The sequence below is a fragment of the Mauremys reevesii genome, linkage group 7, assembly GCF_016161935.1.
Source record: "Mauremys reevesii isolate NIE-2019 linkage group 7, ASM1616193v1, whole genome shotgun sequence".
In the NCBI taxonomy this organism is placed as follows: domain Eukaryota; kingdom Metazoa; phylum Chordata; order Testudines; family Geoemydidae; genus Mauremys; species Mauremys reevesii.
The window spans coordinates 64,335,646-64,353,539 of record NC_052629.1 but is presented as its reverse complement, the minus strand read 5'-3'; the positions used below and the strand labels follow the sequence as shown (position 1 = coordinate 64,353,539).

Below are 17,894 nucleotides of genomic sequence, written 5' to 3'. Positions count from 1 at the left end.
GTGATCATCAGTGATTCATCCTATCACCCATTCCCAGCTTCTGGCAAACAGGCTAGAGACACCATCCCTGCCCTCTCTGGCTGATAGCCATTGATGGACCTTTCATCCATGAACGTATCTAGTTCTTTTTTGAACCCTGTTATAATCTTGGCCTTCACAACATTCTCTGGCAAGTAGTTCCACAGGTTGATTATGCGTTGTGTGAAAAAATACTTCCTTTTGTTCATTTTAAACCTGCAGCCTATTCATTTCATTTGGTGACCCCTAGTTCTTGTGTTATGAGAAGGAGTAAATAACCCTTCCTTATTTACTTTCTCCACACTAGTCATGATTTTATAGATCTCTATCATATCCCTCCTTAGTCGTCTCTTTTCCAAGCTGAAAAGTCCCAGTCTTATTAATCTCTCCTCATATGGAAGCCGTTCCATACCCCTAATAATTTTTGTTGCCTTTTTGTGAACCTTTTCCAATTCCAATACATCTTTTTTAAGATGGGGTAACCACATCTGCCCACAATATTCAAGATGGGGGCATATCATGGATTTATATAGAGGCAATATAATATTTTCTGTCTTATGATCTATCCCTTTCTTAATGATTCCCAACATCATTTGCTTTTTTAACTGCTGCTACACATTGAGTGGATGTTTTCAGAGAACTATCCACAATGACTGCAAGATCTCTTTCTTGAGTGGCAACAGCTAATTTAGACTCCATCATTTTATATGTATAGTTGGGATTATGTTTTCCAATGTGTATTACTTTGCATTTATAAACACTGAATTTCATCTGCTATTTTGTTGCCGTCACCTAGTTTTGAGAGATCCTTTTGTAGCTCTTCACAGTCTGCTTGGGATTTAACTACCTTAAGTAGTTTTGTATCTGCAAATTTTGCCCTTTTCCCAGATCATTTATGACCCGATTAAAAAAGAAGGGGTTAAGTCTACTAAATCAAAAATCCTTCTCCAGTGCACGCAGTTATACTACACATCAATCATGAGCCAGTCAGAGCACAGGGGAGCTGACACTAATCACCCATCTGTCCACACATTATACAATTCCAGGCACTCTGCCCGAGCACTAATTTCCATAATGACTTCGGCTATTTACCCATCACACAACTATGCAAAAATCCCGCCTCTGACTGCCCTTATAGTACCCTAGTCATACTATTCAGGACCATCTGAATTTCTGCCACCCTCCCTACCATGACACCAGCCAGTGTAATTTAAGAAGTGGGGACGGAGGAGCAGAGGGCATGATTAAGAACGTTAGATGCAATGGCAAGGTAGGGAAGATGCCAGAAGGTGACCATGTTTATTGTGGGCATGAGGATGAGGAATTGCAAGGACATTTATGAGTATTCTATGCCCAGAGTGCATGAATCAAAAGGTAGAGGGAGCATTTCAGTATAGCACTAACTTGAGACTCATCAATGCAGTAATAATGGAAACCTGGGACTAACATGACTTGGACTTTCTTTTTGAAAGTTTGTTTAGCCCGGGATACAATTATTAAGTAAACAGGAAACATTTGATAAATGTTTGCAAACCCCCACAATAATAAATGTAACGAACTAGTGAATGAAGTGTGTAAATGTGCACAAGTTGTGATAATCCCCACAGCACTCCCACTCCAGGCCTCCACCACAGCACTGCCTAAAATCCATCTAATTTTTGAGCTAGAGGTGTAACTTCCAACTCAGATGCATACCTGCGCTAGCTCTCATTTAGCTAGAGAGCTAAAAATAGAAGCATAGCTGTAAGTGGTGGTGGGGCAGCTAGCCATCTGAGTATGTGCCTGTCTAAGCCATAGGTATATACACAGGTGCCTAGCCTCTCCCATCACTTATGGAGTCATGGCTACACTTATTTTTTGCATGCTAGCTTGATCAGAGCTGGTGCAGACATACATTTGACTAGGTCATGGAAGTGGAATCAGACAAAGGACTGGCTACCTTTATTACCTATTACCACAGAGAGACTAATGGATTTAAGGCCTATGAGCTATTTTTCTAGACCTCTGAGAAAAAGCCAAAAAAATCACTGAACCAGAGCAACGCTAAGAAGGACTTGACTGTTTATCCATCTGTTCCATCTCCTACTAGAGTGTGAGCTTCTCGGGGGGCAAAAGCTGCCAGCACAATGGGGCCCTCATTCCTGACTGGGAACTCTAGGGTACTACTGCAGTAGGACCACCTCCACCATATAGGACCCTGTTACAAAGGCTGATCTCTTGGTGCGGTTTTAGGACAGCAGTGTGCATCATGGTGATCTTGCTCAACAATTCCATACATATGGGTTAAAAAGACCTCAGGGAAGCTCTGGGAGGATGGCTGATCAGTTTCCATGAACTGAAGCATAAAATTTAGGGTAATTGGAGGGACAGGGTGTGGCTCAACTGCTTTTTGGTCGTTTTGTTTGTTCAATATCTGACTTTTGCTTTCTGCATCAAGTCCTGGTTCTGCAAAGCCTGGAGCCCCATCAGCCTCAGGCCATGGTGTTTCTCAGGGTTACCTAACCAGACCAAGGTGTGGCTTTTGCCTGCTCCCCTGACATTGTCCTAGTGGCCCTTGGCACAGGGAGAGGGAGAAACTTCATCCATCAGCTCCAGCCCAACCTTCTAACCAGGGCCAGGACTCCCCTACTCAGGGGAAGAGATGTGACTCCAGCAGGAGGCTCACAGTAACTACCACCCTAATCACCAGTTTACAAAAAGAGCATTTGTTCTTCCTCTCTCTTCTCTGTGTCTGTAACACTCAGGGCCATTCCTTGTAGATAGTTATCAAAGCCATGTTAAGTAGACTAGAATATCTAACCTTTCTGCCTGTATGGTTCGAGAATCAAAGAGTAAGTGCTAAATGTGTCTGTTTGCCTGCATCCCAGTAGAAATCTAACAATGTGATCTAATTAGCATGTAATTGCTAAATCCTGCTCCTATCTTATAATGCTTCATTACTGTATTCTATTGATTCAGAGATCAAAAGGGGATATCATCATTTAGATGAGACTGGTGGTGTAATATTATTATTGTCCTCATCTCTTCTCAAAGCTTGTAATTCCACATAGTAAACCACCTATGAACTAAGTATTGTCTGTGAAAGGACCCACTGAATAGAGATCACAAACTGTCAGCTCACTTTCATGAAAGCCCATGGAGTAGAGTTACCTGTCAGTGTCCTGCCTGCTTCAACTATAAAGGAAACTTTGGGCCTGATCCTTTTCATCTCAGGTCTGCTTAAACTTTAACAGGGAAGATCTAAGCCATAAGACTGAGGTCTCCAGGTTTACCCTGAAATTCTCATGGAAGAACTTGAACAGACTCTATACCTAGACTACCTATTGGACTGTAAGCTTTTATACTGATTCCAGAAAGACTTACAAATCAGCAGCCTCACCATCTCGACTACAAAGCTGACCTAAGAACTTTACACACATTTGTATGTATATTGAACTCTTAACCATATTTCTCTCTCTCTTCTTCCTTTTATTAAGAGAACTTAGATTTAGTTAACAAGGATTGGTTGTAAGCATGCATTTGAGTAAGATCTAAATATTCATTGACCTGGTGGGCAATATATCTGATCCTTTGGGATTGGTAGAACTTTAAGTATGGTTAGAGACCTATTAAATTCACAGCTGTGAAAAATGGTATTGCCACCCTTACTTCTGTGCTGCCTTCCCAGCTAAATGGCTGGAGAGCAGGAGCTGTTGGCCAGGTGCCTAACTCTGAAAGCAGTGCTGTCACCAACAGTAGCACAGAAGTAAGGGTGGCAACACCGTGACCCACCCTTTTGGGTCTGGACCCCAGTTTGAGAAACGCTGAGTCTCAAGGGCTTTACATGTTTATATTTTGCCATTTCTAAATACAAATTCATGTTTTGTTACAACACCGTAAAACTTAAGATTTAAATATCTGAAACCATAACATTCAAGATTTTTTAAATAATATGACCATGAAATTTACAAAAATGGACTGTGAAATTGGTAGGGCCTTAACTATGGTGAATAAGGTTTTCAGTAACCCCTCACTATTTTAGACTTGGATGTCTAGATGGGAGCCAAAGGCTGGAATGCCTAACAGGGGCTGTATTTGGCTTCTTGTAAACCAGCACGGTATTTCAGAAGCTACTTTGTTACTGGCTGGGTGAATCTAAGGGCAGGTCTTCACTACCCACCAAGTCAGCGGGTAGGGATCAATTTATTGCGTCTTGTCTACATGCAGCTGAATCAATCCCCGAACACACTCCCCATCGACTCTGGAACTCCAGCTCGCAAGAGGCAGAAGCAGAGTCAATGGGGGAGCAGCAGCGGTTGACTTGCCGCCACTCTCACAGCCAGGCAAGTCAACTTAAGATACATCGACTTTTGTGTAGCTGAAGTTGCATATCTTAGACCAGGGCTTATTATAGAATAAACCACCAGTTTGGGAGATTGTCTGCCCTATTTCTTGCAGTCTGCCCTGAGTGAAGCACTCTCAGTGTGGCCCATCAAGACACCACGGTCACATTAGAGCATGTTCTTCCTCTCTCCCCTCTCATCTCTGTGTCTTCTTGGGTTTGGCCAGCGACAGTGACCTGACAAACTGACAGCTCTGTAAGTAACACAGAAGGCTTTGACGGCATCATCCCACACCCTAAGATAAGAGCTAAGCAACAAGGCTGGGTTGGTGACCTGCATGATTTTCTGAACAACTTAGTAACTGACTGAGAAGGGTTAACAGCATGCATAGCCCTGGAGCAATTAAGCCTTAGACCACAAGACCAGAATCCTAACACTTTTTACCCTATAGCTGATGCTATGTAACACCGGACTGATTTATACATCATGACACCTACCTCCTCTACCCCAGACCCACCTGGTCAGGGCCAGGCCAAACTGAAGGGGTGTGGCAGTTCTGACACTATATAAAAGAAAGTGTAATGAAAAGGATCACTAAATGAGTTACGTTTTACGGGCCATTTAATTTTTCAGTAGTGAAAATAATATATGATGTTATTTACACAACTTAGAGACGTTGCCGACATTTCCTCCACTCACCACCTATGTCTTTGGACAAGCACACCATCAAACCACTCCCCTCAGCTCCCACCAAGACCCTGAGGTCTTCCCCACCCCATCACTCTAAGTGTATCCCCACCTCTCCCTGCCCAGCATTCCCTCTGTCGTGCTGCAAATGATAATGTAAAAAAATCTGATCTTACTGTTGAAAGCAAAGATTACTTGCAGGGTTTGAGTTTTATGTAGGTCATAGAATAAACCTGTTCCATACCTGGAGGTCTTGGTTTTAATTGCTTGTATAGTTCTATGGCTTTCTGTTCACTGCAAAAAGAAGAAATCACTTCATACATGTATTCACACACACAGAGGAACTGATCATCTAATATTCAAGAGTAAAAAGACTTCATATTCAGTCTTTATTAAGATGGAGACAATTTTTAAATGTTACTAATAGATACCCTGCCCCTTCAACATTAGGAATCCATGTCAATTCATTCCATGATAGAAGTCCACATTTCCTAAAAAGCTGTCCCCTTTTCTTCATGATTCTGTATTTACCTTGTGGCTATTCAGACTAAATGGCATTAATTCTATGCTTTCTTCAATTATTTTGAAGATATTATTTATTATTTCTATAAAAATCTACCAGGATTTTGTTCCCATATAACATTTAAACATTGAAGGTTTGATTTTAGTAACTTTGTTAGCTTTTCTTCTGTATAACTGCCTGACAAATTCCCCATTTGCACTCATGTTTCCTTTCTTGCTCTCAGTTCCATGGTGGACGTTTGGGAAGAGTATGAGGAAGAGATCACCAAAAAGGTACATTTCTTTCTCCCTTTAAAGTAAGTTTTGCTACTCTGCATAGCTCCAATAACTCAAAAGCGGCTACATGTGGAAGCTTCCAACTCTGTGACAAATCCTCACTTTCCTATTTCAAAAAGTTCAGCATAATCTTTCACAGCAGATTAATTTCTCCCATCACCCAGACCATTCATAAAACTGGAACCTCCCATTCCCTGGCCAGCTTGCCCACCTACCCTTACTCACCCCCAGAGGAGTTTCAAGGGAATCACATATTCCAGTCAAATGTCCTGTGCTTTGTCCCAATAATAATATATGTATAGAGCACTCTCCTCCACAAAAATGCTGGGGTCGCTGAGCAACCATAACAGAATTTTCTTGTTAACTACCAGAATATACCCCAACCTCAACAAAATTAGACAGGGTGGGTAAATAAACAGTAAGAAAAAAACAGAACAGCAGGAGTAATTTAAAAACACCTCTGGAAAAAACACACACGTTTTTGGTATTTTTTGAATGGGGAGATGAAATGGACAGAGTTCAGGAAGGAGAGAGGTCCACACTGCGGGGACCACCACAGCCAAGGCTCGACCGCAAGCCTACTTCAGGCATGATGGTAGAACCCCTAGACACCAGGTGGTGTGGGGGAGCCAGTCCCATTCAGAGCTTTATAAACCAGTAAAGATAACTGACTGAATCTGCCACTTAATAGGCAGCTAATGTAAAGAACACAGTGCAGGCTGAATATGCTCACAAAAGCTCAAACTCGCAAGCTGTCATGTGACTGAATCTGAATGAGCTGCAAGTGGTGCATCAGCCTTGGTGGTAGCCCCACAAGAGGAAATTACAACAGCTGATTTCTCAAGATCACAAGGGCTTACGCAGCCATTGCCAGTTTGTCATGAGTTAAATGAGGACAAAACCTATGCAAATGTGCATAGCTGAAAACCACATGTCCAAACCACATCCAACATATGAATAGAGCATGGTCAAAAATGACACCATGATAATGCACCCGAGCTCTCAGAACACTGGAAATAGCTAAGAGACCGCCTTCCTCTTGGCACCCCCAACCAGACAGCAGACCACTAACACTGCACCTGTAATGTAGGGGGAGGAGAGCTTATTAGTATTCAACTCCCTCAATTAAGTTTTAGATGCTGTGCAAACAGGACTGACGATCCAGCAGTCTCTCTTGTGCCCTAATCCCAGTCTGGTGCTTGTTGGTGTGCACTGGTAATTGAAAAATAAATACACAGAGGAGAGAAAATCTGAGACAAGGATAGAGAGAAAATCTCCACCCCATCATACCCCCGTCTGCTTCTCACCCCTGCCAGCCCCCAACTGCCAAGAGACCAGGCACCCAGCCTGCTCCTCGCTCCCTATAACCCCCAACCTCTGAGGGGCCAAGCACTCAACCTGCTCCTCGCTCCCCTCCTCCCTCACTCACAAGGGACCAGGCACCCCGTTTGCTCCTCACCCCCCAACAAGGAAGGGGTATAGTAGAACCTGATATGCAATCCCCCTGCAACTGAAGTAGTAACCTGGTTGGGTATGTTTTCAGATACTTGTGAGCCAAGAATGGCTGTTCCTATGGAAGCGCTGTGACACATGGTGATGGGTGCTAATATGAAACACTCAGATAAAAAAGGACCGTACTTCAGAGCAGCATTTGCCACCTTTGGTACAGGATCACATGCTGTCACTTCCAGTTGGATTGGATGGCACACAGTAACTGGGACAATGGTCCTGTAGATCTAGGTCTCTCACTGCGGCAAGTCCCGTTTTACAGTTACCAGCGGGAAAAGCATTTGTATTACGGGAGTGCCCAGAGGCCCTAGCCAAAACTGAGGCCCCTTTGTGCTAGGTATAGACAGTCCCTACCCCGAAGACCACAATGTCAATAGGCACAGTGTAGGAGGAAGGAAAGATTATCATCCTCATTTAACAGATGTGGAAGCCTGAAATTCAGCAGATTGGTGACTTGCTCAAAGTCATACAGGGAATCTGACACAGCTGGGGGAAAAATGAGATCTCCTGTGCCTCTGTCCAGTGCCTTAGCCACAAGATCATCCTTTCTTCTCATTTCCTGGCTCTAAACATTCACTTACTCAGGAAGGGAAGAGACGTTTCTTCCTGCTCTCTAGCTGTTGTTTACGTGATAATTGGTTACATACTCAGCAGCACATTTTTTTCCTTATCTGTCTCTAATAGGCTTCCTCCACCCACTCTGATCCCCAATTCCAAGCCAGCAATTTCACGATACAAGTTGCTCATCAACATATCAGGCAGCAGGCTGAAGCCTTGATCAGGCCTGTGGCACTGCTGGAGACTGCACATCAAGCTAGTTGGACCCTCTACCATTATCGGTGAGTATCCAGCACCCCTCATCCTGCCCCCGTTGCCTGCTTTCACTCCAAAGTAAATATACTGAAATGTGTGCACTTACTCTGAATTGATAGCAGTGTAGCTTAGAGCAGATATGGCTCCAGAATGCCCAGGATGGACAGTGTGTAGGGAATCATTCAGGGATGCACAGTGAATAAAGCAGAGATCAGGAAGACACCTACCTCGGTCAGCACCAATTCACTGAGCACTGTATAGAACAGAGTTTCTTTGGAAATAACAGATCCAGTAACTACAGGCTATATGGTTATACATATGCACAAAGGGACAAAGTTAAGATTGCATGTGCAAACTTTACGTTGGCACTTCCTAACTTGAGTGCTTCACTTTGCAACCCCAATGTTCTTTTAAAGTAGGCTGTAAATGGAATATAACTAACGATTTTCAAGAGTTTTTTTTTTAAATATTATTATTGCTCCAAAACCACATCTGAAACACTTAATGATGTTTGAGAAAATATTGTCATTTTCATACAACAATGGCTCAATGAAGTTTACTTCCCTCTTGGGGCTGAAAACAAAGCAAGAAAAACCTTAGCTCTCTCAAGCACGCAGTTTTGGTATATAATTCTGAAGCACTGAAGGAAACACACACACACACACACACTTCCCTCCCCTTCCCACTTACTTTCACCTCTTCAAAATGGAGAATTTAAAAAAAAAATATTTTTATATATATATATATATATATATAAATAAAACCTGTTACAATGTAAACTTATTTCAACAAGTATGAGAGAATAGCTCTTTTCCTTACAGACTCTCCATGACATCTCCCTGGCGCCTTGCATATGGACTCCTCTGCAGTTCCACAATCTCTGTGTGCAGAGCCATAATCTGTTCATCTAGGTATCCAATATCTCCAGCCTAATGAGAAAAAAATAAAACTCGCCATATATCTCAAGTTTTTACTGGAAAGTGATAGTCCATGTATTAAGCAATTTCAGGAGCAGAAATACATAAAAATCAACAAAAAGATTCTCCAAGTTACTTTGTTCAATAGACAAGTGAACCTGAGTGGAATTAACAACATTCTTGCTGTCATTGAGGGACAATAATCATTCATTAGGATCAACTAGTTGCTGCTATAGTTCTACGGAAATCAGACCAATTTACATACAACGTACAATACCCTCAGCAACCTTGGATAGACACAGACAATACAAACAAACAGCAAACATATCTTCTTATAACAAAGGATTCCTCTAGAGTCAGCAGTGTTGGGTTAACCACAGCCACAAGACCACAGAATCTGCAGATAGTCTCAATTTTGGTGCTGAAACTGCTCCTATATGTAAGCTGTGGAACTGTATTACAGTCCAAGTTGAGATGCTTCCAGAACTTGAAAACTTTAAAAGCTATAAATAGATAAACTATGTACCTGAATAGGAAAATGCCACTGTAGTGATTCCTCTGTTAAGAGAAGACAAACTTGTGGCAAGTCCAAATGGTCTGTTCTCACATGTAGAAGGAATCTACTAGTCTGGAGTCGTGATTGATAGGTTAACATACTGTTACTCCTCAAGTGGAGGGTATGGAAGAGACCAGGATGAGATGAGGAAATACAGTAGGGAGAATAGCAGACTGAAGGACTCAGACCAAATACAGCATTGGAAGAAGGTGTTTTACCTCCTTGCATCTGATCAATGTACACTCTGATTGCCAGGGATCTGCAATTCTTCTCATAAGAGGTTCTATTTCTTTCTACCCAGGTTGTGGAATCAAACTGAGTTGACCATGCTCTGAGACTTGTAGATGTTCAGATTTTTTTCCTAATGCTTTTAGGATAGCTGAACTGAGTCATCAGGAGATGGTACATTTTGAATTTTTAAGTCTTTGATTTTGCCAACAAGGATATGAATTATATATCTGAATTCCAGATGGACTGTGTCCTAATCAAATGAAATTGGATTGTTCTGCTGACATCCAGGTGATTGCATCTGTTTCCTTGGAAATGTATGACGTTAAGGCCATAAGAAAGGACACGTGTCCCCTGACAGAGATGATACAGAGCAGCTACACTAGTTCAAGAAACCTGGAAGTAGCTCCAAGAAGTACTCTGGGTGAAAAAACCCTGAGGACAAAATAAAAATGTCACTTATCCTTCTAAGAGAAACAAGTGGAGTTTGACAAGACAACCTTAACTTCTTAATTCTTAAGAAAAAGAATCCAGGTGGAGGCAGCACTTGGATCAAAGCACTGCTCCATCTTCAGGGTGTTCAATGCAGGAACATGTAACAGAGTGCTGAGACTAAGCCCTATTAGTCAAGCCACCCAATATGACCCAAAGACAAGTTCTGTTAGATGTTGACTTGGCATTAAAGCTATCCTGAGAGTGCACTGATTAGAAGACTTCCTGTATAGCTATAGACAGAGAAGATAATATCCACCAATTACTCTGGGAGATGGACCTCGAGGTCCAAGTCATCAAACTAAATCTGCCAGGACCCAGACACTGAACATAGCAATAGCATACCTAGGCTGGTGGGGAAAAAACACCAAGGAAACACATCGGCATCCTCCTTGAGTCAGGAGGACCAGAGGAAACACTAGATGTAGCATTTTCTAATCGTTCTGGACACTTGAACAAAGAATGGTCAACAGGGGAAGCTGTAGTAAAGAGCATAATTTAGCTAGTGTGCTGGCAGCAGCAACAAGTACACATTTCCTGTGTCATGCAAGCACAACGATCAAGAGGGAATCCTCCGCATCTCATGGACATCCAGAAAAATCAGAGGTAGGACCTTAAACCCCCCTACCCAGAGGAACAGGATTATGGATGACAGATCCTGAAGCCTTTAAACTGAGCCTTTCCTAACTGGCCCCTGATAGAAAAAAAGGTTGAGCAATTTGTGGAAAGGGACGGGACTCTATATAACATCCCACTTCCACAAGACACACTTTATTTAAAAAAATAAAATGCAAAGTGTTAGCCAACACTAATATAGGAATCACCTCCACCATCTGACTGCACTATGTAAAAGCTGCTTCAATATATTTATCTGACTGGCCCACAACTACTTCTAGAACACATGAAGTGATGCTTCATTGTTTTGGAGAAAAAAAAAAGTAGAATTCCAAGGCAAAAACAACATTGTGGTGGAGTAAAGGTTTCATAGATGTTAAGGCTAGAAGGGACCATTAGATCATCCAGTCTGAGCTCCTGCACAGCACAGACCTGAAAACAGACCAGTAATTCCTGCATTAAACCCACATCTCGTAGTTGAGCTGGAGCTTATCTTCTAGAAAAAGCCATCCAATCTTGATTTAAAAACGTAATCTTTAAATTCAAAGTGGAGGAACTGGATAAACTCCATCCTAGAATACTAGAGCAACTGGGACACGACATTACAAATTCAGTAGCAAGGATTTTTAATAAATCTAATAAATTGATAGCAGTACTATATAGACTGGAGAATATCAAAAGTAGTTTAAGAAAAGGAAAAAAGGTTCCAGGCAACTACAGACCTGTTAGTCTGATTTCAATAGCAGGCAAGACTTGGGAAAAAACTTTAACAAAAGGATTAAAGACATGGAGGTAAATGGAAAATAGGACAAAATGCAACATGGGTTTACAAAAGGTAGATCACGCCAGACTAACCAGATATCTTTCTTAGGTAAGATAAATGATTGTCTAGACCAGGAAAACACAGTCAATCAAATCTACCTGGATTTCAAGTAAAGCATTTGATACAGTTCCCCATGGGAAATTAGTGGAATTCGAGAATATGACCTGGCTAAAAGGGATATGACAATGGACTGTGCCTGGAGGGAAGTTATTAGTGGAGTCTCCCAACTATCAGTCTTGGGACAGTTCTTATTTAATATTTTAATCAGTGATCTAGGGACAAAAGTAGGAATGTACTAATGAAATTCACAGTTGACACAAAGTTGGGAGGCATCAACACAGCGGAGAAATGAAATATTATCCAGTAAGAATTGAATAACCTCGAGGATTGGAGTAATAGAAATGGGATGACATGTAATAGTACAGCATGCAAGGTCATGTACTTAGGGGCTAAAAACAAGAATTTCTGCTATAAACTGGGAGCTCATAGTTGGTAATGACAGAGGAGAAAGACCTGGGTGTACGGATCACTACAGGATGACTATAAGCCACAAATGTACCAAGGCCACAAAAAAGATAAAGGCGATCCTAGGACGTATAAGGTGATGTATTTCCAGCAGAGATAGGGAAGTATTAATACCATTGTACAAGGAATCTGGAGTATTGTATACATTTCTGGTCACCCATGTTCAAGAAAGATGAATTAAAACTGCAAGAGGTAGAGTGTAAGGCTGTGAGGATGATCAGGGGAATGGAGAGACTCTCTTATGAGAGGAGACAAAGAGCTTGGCTTTCTTAGTCTAGCAAAATGAAGGCTGGGAAGGGATCTGATTGCTCTCTATAAATACATGAGGGGAGTAAACACCAGGGAGGGAGAAGAGCTATTTAAGCTAAAGGACTATGTTAGCACAAGAGCAAAGGGCGATAAACTGGCCATAAGTAAATTTAGGCTCAGCTGGTGAATGGTTCTAGACTGACCTGAATGGACTGTGCTTTAACCTTTATTTCTCTTTGCTAATCTAAGGACTTCCAACACGGCGTTCCAATGACTAATTAATCCTACGTTGTTGTATGCCAGGTAGTTGTAGCCATGTTGGTCCCAGGATATTAGAGCGATAATGTAGGTAAGGTAATATCTTTTACTGGACTGAGAAAAAGATATTACCTCACCCACCACATCTCTAATAAATCCTACTCTGTTTTGAAAACACTGTTTAGGGTGTCATTGGAAATACTGGCTAGGGTGCATTAGTCCCTGAAGAGCGTACAAGTCTCTACCAGGAGTCTTTCTCAGTTGGACTTGCTGACCAGAATTCATGGTGTGAAGCAGGAATGCTGGAGCCTCCAATCAAGGATGCAGTGAGTCTGCATTGTCTTCCTTGAAGGAAGAATGAGACCCCTTGAGGGTCTGGCATACTAAGGGGGTTCCTCCAAGAGACTGTTCAAAAGCTAAGGATGTAGCACCAAACCTGTGCATCCGTGACACTTACCAAGGGTTGTGGTGGATTTGCCATCTCCAGAAATTTTAAAATCAAGATTAGATATTTTTCTAAAAAAGAGATGCTCTAGCTCAAACAGGAGTTAATTCAGGGAAGTCCTGTGTCTTGTGTTACACAGGAGGTCAGACTAGATGATCACAGTGGTCCCTTCTGGCCTTGGAAGCTACAAACTGCATCATAAGAGATGCTTCCATAATGAGAAGTGAGCTTTAGAAAGAGGATGTCAAAATGGATGGTTTAGGTATTTCAATTACTCTGATGTCAAGACAAGTTTAAAATAAAGTGGTAAGATGTTAAGTGATTGGTTCCCTGTCAAGCTTGGTAAACCAAAAATATCTGTGTGGGGGATGGGAGTGGGAACAACTACAAAATCTCATTTACTCCCAAATCACCTCACTCTAGAAATGAATAATAGTTTTCCATGATCTTGTGTTTCTAATATGGACTCTAAGAAGACAATAGAAAGAGTACAATGGAGAAATAAATTGTTACATTTGAACAACATGGTGACAGTTGGATTGTTTCTTGAGGAAGATCCTCTGGCTGAAACAGTAATTTTGTTATTGCTACTTCGCTCAGTACATGAAGCATCTTGAACAGCTGCTTCAGCTATGGCACACACTATAGCTTAAGTTTATTAAGTCATGATTTAACATTTATTTAAGTGAATGTATTTCATCAGACTCAATGATTCAGTTCCTTTAAAAATGCTATAATTGCCTGAGAGAATCCCTCGAGTTTTCTACACCATACACAGGTCCTGTGGTTGCATAAATTATTCCTCAGTAACACTTCAGAGGCGAAACTGACCCAAATGCAAAAATTTTCAGTATCTCAGCCTGCCAAGTCCCCCTCCCCCAGACATCAAGCATCCTTCTTTCACTCCCATACCTCAGCACACTGGATGGCCTTTACTTCCATTTCCTTCCAGGCTTTGAGCATCTTTTCTGAGGCTTAAAAGAAATGGAGTCTGATTAATAAACAAAAAAGCGCAGATATCACATGAATTGGGAACGAACCTAGATAAATGAAGATAAAAATTTTAGAAAATGGGTGCCTAAAGAAACACACTGAAGTCCACAGTTAGGTACCTAAATAAGTGTCCTGAACTTCAAGAATACTGAGAACCCAAACAGCTTGCAATGGCTTCAGTTATCTTGAGTTCAGCCACTTTTTGAAAATCAAGCCTATGAACTTCATCTCATAACTTTAGGTTCCCAACTTTTGGAAATTTTTGTGGCCTGTATAACACAGGCCAAAGAACTTCATCCAGTTATTCCAGCATCAAACATATCTTCTGGTTGAGCTAGAGCAGGTCTCTTAAAAAGAGAGACATCCCATTTTGATTCTAAGACTCCAAATGATGGAAACTTCACCACATCCCTATGTCAGTTGTAACTACATTTAATCACACTCACTATTAAAAAGAGCTCAACCAGAAGTTATGAACTTGAGGCAGGAATCATTGGATGAGGTTCTCTGGTCTGTGCCAAATAGCAGGTCAGGACTAGATGATCAGAATAGTCCCTTCTGGCCTTAACATCTATTAATCTAAAATGCAGGTAACAACACTTTTCTACCTCATAGGATTGTTGAGAGAATAAATATATTAGAGACAGCAAAGCACTCAGATACTATGGTAATGGAGAACATATACAGATAGATTTCCAACAGAAAAAAAACAAAAACAAAAAACACGTGCCACCAGAATGGCAAAAGTGAGAAATGATCAGCAAAACTACACTATGTATAAAGTTGTCAACAATGCCAATTGCCCATTGCTTCAAATGTAAAAAACTTTATGCGAAGGGGGCAAGGGAGTCTTGCTTCCTTCAGTGAATTCAAACTTTGGAATGGGCAGGAACTCCAGAGAAGGAAATGAACATGTGGCAGATTTTTTAAGTTTTTAAGATTTCTGTAAGTTGTTCTTCAAGATGTGTTCCACATATCCATTCCACTTTAGACTGTGCATGCCCAAAACGCCGAAGTCAAAGAGTTTTTCCCAATGCACTACCCATCAGGTGGCACTTGCATCCTCCATATGCTTTTGCTCCCAGGCCAAAGTATAAAAGGCAGAGCTGCCCTGATCCCCCTTCAGTTCCTTCACACCAGAATCCAGAATGAATAGATTCTGATCGACAGGGGAAGGAGGGCAGGTCATGGAATGAACATGTGCCACACATCTTGACAGCCCCAGGGATTATGATTAAGAGGACAGGTTCCGGAAAGTACAAACTGAGGTTTGAGAAGGAAATGAACTGAGATAAAGGCAGCTCAACACAATAGCAACTAGATTTTTTAGAGGCCTAGCAGAGCATGCTTAGAACAGCTTCCTCGCTACCCCCTCAACTCACTCTCCACTTCAGGTTTGTTCGCCTCCCAATACGAGTCTCCCCTATCTTAAAAAAAATGTAGTCCTTTGCTTAACTGCCTTTCTGAACCCAAGATCCCACACCTCACACACTAACTCTTCAATCCAGCTGTCACCCTTTCTGTTCCATGGAAGCTGCTCACACCAAACCTCCAACAACCTCTTCCAGGTCAAATCTCAGGGCTCGTATATCAGTCTTCCTCCTTGACCTTTGGATAGCTTCTTACACCACTGACCACTCCCTAATTTTTTTTTTAACTCTTTTCCAATGACTTTCATAGCTCTATTCTCTCAGGGTCCTCCTCCTGCTTCTCTGACCGCTCCTATAGCAAGCTCTTAACCCACCCTCTTGATTGGCACAATCATTGATACCCATTATGTCCTATCTAGGTGCACATATCTAACAAGCATGGCTTCAACCACCACCGTCATTGCTGACGACTCACAAATCTACCTCCATCCAACCCAGCATCTCATCCTGTCTCTGATATCTCTTCATGGATTATGTCCTGTTCGCAGATTAAACACAACTTGGAAAAAATTGATCTTTTAATCATTCCCTCAAGCCCTCTCTCCCTTCTTTCTCCCATATCTGTTGACACCATGACTACCCTATCAGGCATTCAGGTGGTATTTCTTTGACTCAACCCTTTCTATGGCTACACATACCAACCATGTATAAATTTTGCTGTTTCTCCATATGTAATAGCCTATCCTCTGTTTATGCCACCAAAATGCTCATCCAGGGTTTCATTATTTCCCGTTCTGACTACTGCAACCTTTCTGGCCTTGATTACGGCAGACTTACGTATTCAAATCTATTCAAATTGCTGATGCTACATACACCTTTGTGGCTTGTTACTGACCCACATTAACCTCTTGCTCTTCCTTCACTCTGCATCAAGCACCAGCCAGCTTGTCTTCACCTTTAAGGTCCTTGACAACTTAGTCCTGCCCTACCTAGCTGCTCTACTAGTTCATTGCAATGTTCACCCCACTTTCACTCTGCTAACATTCTCAACTTCCCTCCCCACCAGCCATCTTCTCCCACAGCTCTTTTACCTAGGAAAATTCCACAACTAAATTCATAGAGCCACACCCTTCCCATATCGCCCAGAAATGCCTCTTTAGGGTATGCTCACCATGATGCCTACAAAACCCTACCATGACAAAGCATGCGCAGAAATGGGACTGTCCTTCTGTTTCTTCCTTTTCCTACTCCCTTATTCTCACCAACTCCCTCACTTCTGCCATTCATATATTCCAAGGACAGAAGGGATCATTGTGATCATCTACTTGGACCTGCTGTATAACACAGACCATAGAAGCTTCCAAAAATAATTCTTAAAGCCTGTCTTTTAGCAAAATATCCAATCTTGATTTAAAAATAGTCAGTGATAAAGAATCCACCACAACCTTGGGTAAATACGTCCAATGGTTAATTACCCTCACTATTAAAAATGTATGCCTTATTTCCAGTCTGAATTTGTCTAGCTTCAACTTCCAGCCATTGGATCATTTTATACCTTTCTCTGGCTAGACTGAAGACCTCATTATTAAGTGTCTGTTCCCCGTATAGGTACTTAGCAACTGCAATCAAGTCACTCCTTAACCTTCTTTTTATTAAGTTAAATAGACTATGCTCCTTGAGTCTATCACTCTAAGACAGTGATCCTCAAACTTTTGTACTGGTGACCCCTTTCACACAGCAAGTCCCTGAGTGTGACCCCCCTTATAAATTAAAAACACTTTTTTATATATTTACCACCATTATAAATGGCGGAGGCAAAGCGGGGTTTGGGGTGGAGGCTGACAGGTCGCGATCCCCCCACCCATATAATAACCTCACAACCCCCTGAGGGGTCCCGACCCCCAGTTTGAGAACCCCTGCTCTAAGATATGTTTTCAATGCTTTTAAATCATTCTCAGGGCTCTTCTCTGAACCCTCTCCAATTGTTCAACACCTTTCTTGAACCATGGACACTAGAACTGGATGCAGCATTCCAGGGTCAAATACAGCCTTAAAATCTTCTCTACTCCAACTCAAGATGTCCATTTACACATCTCAGGATCGCATTAGCCCTTGTGTCCACAGCATCACACTGGGAACTCATGTTCAGCTGATTATCCACCTCTCTCACCAAATCTTTTTCAGAGTCACTGGTTCCCAGGATAGAGTCCTTCATCCCATAAGCATTGCCTACATTCTTTGTTCCTAAATGTACAGGGAGTCCTTGGACTTACAAT

The 17,894-nt window shown here is 41.8% G+C and overlaps 1 protein-coding gene across 1 annotated transcript in view; it reads right to left on the bottom strand.

Annotated features, from left to right (window-relative positions):
* Nucleotides 1-17,894, bottom strand: part of CHUK (component of inhibitor of nuclear factor kappa B kinase complex) — a 77,818-nt gene that overhangs the window by 22,821 nt on the left and 37,103 nt on the right. Inside the window, exons 14-16 of the mRNA XM_039480937.1 lie at nucleotides 14,168-14,229; nucleotides 8,967-9,076; nucleotides 5,272-5,321 (exon numbers count right to left, since the gene is read on the bottom strand). Of these exons, the coding sequence (XP_039336871.1) occupies nucleotides 5,272-5,321; nucleotides 8,967-9,076; nucleotides 14,168-14,229 (222 nt within the window). The remainder of the gene's footprint in view (nucleotides 1-5,271; nucleotides 5,322-8,966; nucleotides 9,077-14,167; nucleotides 14,230-17,894) is intronic.